Source organism: Oxyura jamaicensis, chromosome 3, assembly GCF_011077185.1.
Source record: "Oxyura jamaicensis isolate SHBP4307 breed ruddy duck chromosome 3, BPBGC_Ojam_1.0, whole genome shotgun sequence".
In the NCBI taxonomy this organism is placed as follows: Eukaryota; Metazoa; Chordata; class Aves; order Anseriformes; family Anatidae; genus Oxyura; species Oxyura jamaicensis.
The window spans coordinates 37179555-37185554 of record NC_048895.1 but is presented as its reverse complement, the minus strand read 5'-3'; the positions used below and the strand labels follow the sequence as shown (position 1 = coordinate 37185554).

Genomic DNA, 6000 nt, shown 5'->3' with positions numbered 1-6000 from the left:
TCTTAAAGCTAGAAAGGCAAAAATAATTAGAGATATTCCCAGCCAAACTGCAACACTGGATTTTGTGGCTAACAAACAGCAATTCATGACAAAGTGCAACATTGTGTGACATTAATGTACATATAATTGGAATAAGGCTGGCAGAGAATATGCGGCAAGTATCTATGACATACAAGATAGTATTTCTGAATTCAGGCTATGAAAGACTGGGACACTGAAGTACAAACCAAGTCAATTTCTCATTTTTATAAATCAAGATGTGGTAAGTGCTTAGTACTACATTTATTAATTTAACCTAACTTATTACAAGTTTTGGTCCAATTTTAATTTCTGTTTCAGGTGCTTATATATGTGTACCATTATAACTCCAAGGTTTGAGCTACTATTCCAAGTAGTAGAGCTACTAGAACACCTGCTTTCATTACTTCACACAACATCACTTTTTTCATAAACGGATGTAGCTGATAATCACTTTTGAATCTCTGGGACAAAAGTTGGCACATAATGAATTATTGTGAAGAAAATAAGGAGGAAATTGCTACTATCAGTAAATCCTCCAGAAGACAAATGCCATTAAACACTAAAACCAAAAGTAGTATAAATCAACTAGGACAACTCTTCACAGAAATCACCAACGCTTCAGCATGCAACAGCCACTTCCACTGAATTCTTACCAAGCAATCAAAATTACAGAAAAATGTCAGATGTCCACATACAGCTGAATTCAAATGAATCCTAAAGATACCATATTGAACAATTCTAACGTATGACAAGCAATTTGTTACACAATCACCACAGTCAAACACTAGCCATGTGAACAAAATCTGGAATCAGTTTCATTGTGATAGTAAGCTATAGCCAGTACTCTGTAATCTTCTGTACAGAAACAAAATAGAGTGCTAAATCAAAAGCATTATGAAAAACGAAACAGCTCAGTTGGGCTTGATCAATTATCAAATCATTCTGCATTAACTTATAGAAAGAAAAAGTATGGCTTAAATATAAGGAGTATGTTTTGTATAATGCAAGGAAAGAGACTTAGTCTTTATGTACACTATTTACTCTGTTGTAATGGTAGGTTGCATTGCAGATTTCTACTGCTTCCCTTGCATCAGTCCTAGCAATTATAGAAGGCAAATGGATTCAGGGAGACAAAACCAAAACAAACCTCAAATTCCCAAGCCCCTCCACCCACCCAGGAAATGTTATCAGATTTGCTTTGCGAGCAGACTCTTCCCCACAGCTACAGAGTTGCTTCATTTAACACAAGGAAAAATGTGAGAAAACTTGGCTTGGGATAGGGAGAACATGACCTTCTTTTTCAACAACCTTGAACTCTAACTCTTATTTACCTGTAGTGAAAGAACAGCTGTGGTGTAAGAAAAATTACAGTAAAATAGGAATGCTTCCAAGAAATCTGTCGTAATTCTTTACTGATGGATTACTAAAAACATTTCTATGCTTAGTCTACTATGTCATAAACTGAGTCAATTAATTTTGTCACGATACTTTGAAACCCTTAAACAAAATATGTGTGAAGCTCATATTATTGTATATTCACCCCAAGACAAAATGTTTTAGACCAAAGTTGGTTATTCCATTATTTTTAAATCTCTCTTTCAAATTCTCCATTTTATTAACATCTGTAGATTTTACAGTCTGTGAAAAGTGCAAACTATCAATATTTGAAGACCAATTTAAATACAACATGACGGTAACATGGAAGAAATGAAATATTTGTTGCACAATCTCTACTTTCAACTATATGTTTCTTTTATGTAATAGTTACTTTTAATCCTTCCTAATTTGATCAGCTATTCAATTAAGACTCACAGAATTTGGTAGGAATTGCTGTTTTTATAGTTGTGCACACACGTGTAGAAACGTGCATATGTGCATAAATACATAGAGCATATACATTTATGATGTTAAATACTTGTCTTCATCTGTGTTCATACGGGCACAATATCACCTATGCTGCAATATAGGAACTGGAGCTTCGAAGTCTCTAAGCTTTATATATTTCTGATTTTAATTACATCTTTTTCATATTCTTGCATGAAATTGATTAATAAACCTATTTTCTTTGTGATTCTCATGACTTATCAACTCTGCCTTAAGTATTTTCTCTTTGCACACACTACACTTGAAAAAATATATGTTGAAAAATATTACCAAGAAGAGGCAAAACTAAATTACACTAAGCAAAGCACAGTGATTCACCAGCTGTAAGACCACACTAAGGTAAATGTTAAAAAGAAAGCACATTTCTTGTCTAGGCTCCCTAATTAAGTACTGTGAAAAGGTTGAAAACTTGAACACTGGCATCAAAGTTTTAAATAACATTTAAATATGTATGTAGTTTTATTTATTTTGTGCAAGCTATTTGAAGTTTCATTGCCTGGTTGTTATATGATACAGGAATAATAGGTTACCAGAATGTAGAAGTGATTGCCTTTCACATGGTTAACTTGAAGCACAATGCTATGCGCAGTAGTGAAGAAATTGCTGCACTAATCTCAGTGTCTCAGAAGAAATTACTTTTTGATGAGTGTATATTATTTAAGCCAAAAAATATCTAACATAAAATAACGTCCAGACAGACTAAACATTAAAGCAAGAACATGGTCTCTCACATTGCCCAGATCCCTTCCTCTCTAACACATAGGAACCAATGTGAAATTTTACCTATCATTGTAAAGGTAGTATAAAATCCAATATATGTCGGCCTCAAGAAATATACCATTAGCAACTGAGAGTTCCACACAAAATACCTCTGGAAGTCCCACTAATGCAACCAGAAGTTTGTATTCTGGGATTTAGCTATCATAACTGAGAAATGACCGTTATCTTCCATTAGAAAGATACGTGCAGGTAACATGAGTGTTCTGTCAGTCTCTCATCAGAATTCAAATTCACCCTTTCAGTTAGCGAATGAAAACTAAGTAGAGTGATACAGAAAATCCATCAGCTCACTTTCTCCCATATATGTACTTATACAACTGGTTGGATACAAATCTTTGTCATTTTAGTGGTGCACCTTGAAAACCAACCTTGCTATTTCTTCTCGATGAGCAGTCCAATCACGAATGTAATCTTCCTGTTCTTTTATTCTGTGCTTGAATGTATTGCTACTTTGAGTTGCTGTCCCAGAGCTCTGCAGTCGTGTGGTTTTCAGGGCTGGAGAGGTACGTAGACGGGCATGTTTAGGGGAATTACGGTTTGATCCAAATTCATCTTCTGAGGTGGAAGCATAATCTGTAGGAAAGCGCCTCCATCTTGCACTTACTAAATTAGTTTAATTATTAAAAAAGAATTATTATTGCATCTTTTATAAGAAAAAAACAGTAATATCACAAAAATACACAACTATTCATTATCAATCCCCAGATACCTCACAAAAGGTTTATTTACTACATCTTAAAAAGAAAGCTACAAAAGTTTTGTTAAATAATATTGATTAATAAAACATAAAACGGATGCTCTTTGTATAATGATGAGTGAAGTAAGATGTAAAAGCCAGTAATTGTATATGAGCTGAAACAAACTGTATTAAAAAACAAGGGCCCAATTCATTAACATTTAAGTATAGAGTCAGGTTGCACTTTTTCTGCAGATTTTTTCCCCAAGTTTCATTTATAGTTTAAGTGATACACAAAAAAATGAAAAAACATGAAGGAAGGACTGAGCTGGCACCAAGCCTAGAATGCATGCTTACATAAGGAAAGCATAAAAATCATACAAGATGCAATTTAGCCTAGAAAGAATACCACTAATACTGTGCCATAAAAAACAGCATGGCATCTAGAAAAACAGCAGCCTTAGAGCAAAAAGTGTATTTTCTCACACAAAACACAAAGCATATACAGCCATGTTGCTGAAGACAAACTGAAGTATAAGAGTATTGAAATTAAGTAGGAGGCTCTCTTCCCCCTATAAATTAGTCACGTCTAGAAAACGTGTTTCAGATATATTGTCCTTGAACAATCCAAGCAGGAAGAGGGATGACTGAATGTTAAAGGAGTGCTCATCACTGCAACCTGCTAAATTCTTGCAGGGGATTTAATCCCCTAAACTAACTGACATTTACGAGGCTCTGTAATTACTGGAGACATTTTTAAAACTGTGTGATCACCTCCTGGTAATTTTAAAGTAATAGATTTAAGCAATGCGTATCAGTTTTAGTATATGAAAGAAAAATGCAAGAAGTAATAATGACTACTCCCAAACCATCAAAAGATTACAAATGAAGTATCAATTTAGGTAACAAATACCGAAAGTCATTTTTAATTGATAAAAAACCTGTGCAATGCTTTGAAAGACTAGAGTGTGTAAAATATGACATTGGTCATATTGGTATAAGCTTACATCCCTTCCCTCATGTAAATTATCCATCTGAAAACACAAATATGCTTGCAAAATTTTTTACAGGTTTAAATGTGGTCTTCAAATTGTATCCACTTCTACTTTTTTTTTTTTTAATATTCTAATTTTATTGAAGAAAAGAAAAACGTCTCTCCAGTTACTTATTGTATACTTTTTAGGGGATTTCAAGTTTGTTTTTATAAGGGAAATAGAACATAAGCAGAAAAAGCACATTTCCCCACCAGTAGCATGCAAGCAACGTGTGACTGAAGGCCAAAGAGCTTCATGAGTTGGGCCCAAATTTCACTATCAATTTTTCTTTAAATGCTTTGTTCTGGTTCGAATTAAACACATGAAAATAAATACAAAATTTATCTTAACATCTCTCAAGTGAGGTAGTCCAGCAACTCAGCACTGTACAATGAGCATATGTAGTCATACATTTAAAACTAAAGATTGAATGAGAAGTGAAATTATCAGAAATATCAGAAACAGATTTGATTTCTAGTACTCTACCACTGTAAGTTTCAACATCAGGATCTGGGTCTGGGAGAAGCTTGGGTTTCTCTGTGTACAAAATAGTGTTTTATCATGTTAATTTGTATTAAAACATTCAAATTAGAATCATTTGCTTAAATAAAATCTATTGATGAGATTAGTATTAATTCCTTTTTCACACAGCATTGACCCCACACTTTTTAGGAAGTCTTAAATTACACACTCAAAAATAAGTAATTTTGCAAAAGCTTAAACATATCAGAGATACTATCCAACTGAAACAACATCAATAATAATTGTCTACATAGTACCATATTTTTTATTTATATTTTAGGACCTTAAAACGTTTATTTCTGTATGATCAAAAGGCTTCTTCTTGACATGGAGAAAAAGTTATTGTAGGCCTACCAGTAGACAATCCTAAATTGGTGACTACAGTGTGAAAAGCACAATGTATTGATAACGCTTTAAGCTGGCAAATGTAGCGACTTGGACACCATAACCTTACTTTTAAGATTTAGGGACAGAGCTATTAAGCATAACCCTTACAAAATACTCTACTCTCACTGATGCATTCTCAAGGATCATCTGTGTTAAAGATCCTGAGATTCAGTGCTCAATATCTGCAATAAGGCTAAAGGTCAGTTAAGTGTTGTTTTCTTTCCATGCTTGAACCCTTTGGTTTACATCAGGGATACCTCAACATCTTTGAAGAGTCTATCTGCTAATTATTTGCAATGACAACTAGGTCAGCAAGCCAGCAGAGCCGCTGTACACAACTAGTTGCTGAACAAGGTCTCTTTGCTTTGAGATAATGCAGAATTTTATGGTTGCAGCTTGGTACTCTTACACTGGGGGTGTCTCCATTGTTCTTATTCCCAACATTTTTTAAAAAACTTTTTTTTTTTTTTTTTTTTTTTCCACTATTGAAACATCATCTGCAATATTTCTCTGCAATTGTGGAAAAAGGTCTTTGGTGTTCTCGGTTTTATTGATCACACTATTTTTTGTTGATTTAGTGCTTCAATTAAATCTTTCATTGCTTGTACTATAGAATTACTAATTCTGCTTCACAGCTTTTTTGCATTGTTACCAATTATCAAGCCTCCTGCCATTTAAACACCCTGATAATTACTT

General features: G+C 33.8%; 1 protein-coding gene across 8 annotated transcripts in view; it reads right to left on the bottom strand.

The window, feature by feature from the left end:
* Nucleotides 1–6000, bottom strand: part of CEP170 (centrosomal protein 170) — a 100919-nt gene that overhangs the window by 15688 nt on the left and 79231 nt on the right. For 4 of the 8 annotated variants that reach the window (XM_035320792.1, XM_035320793.1, XM_035320797.1 and 1 more), the window contains 2 exons: nucleotides 4882–4932; nucleotides 3054–3288 (listed from right to left, as the gene is read on the bottom strand). In XM_035320792.1, the coding sequence (XP_035176683.1) occupies nucleotides 3054–3288; nucleotides 4882–4932 (286 nt within the window). The remainder of the gene's footprint in view (nucleotides 1–3053; nucleotides 3289–4881; nucleotides 4933–6000) is intronic. The other 4 variants (XM_035320795.1, XM_035320796.1, XM_035320798.1 and 1 more) reach the window with 3 other exon arrangements.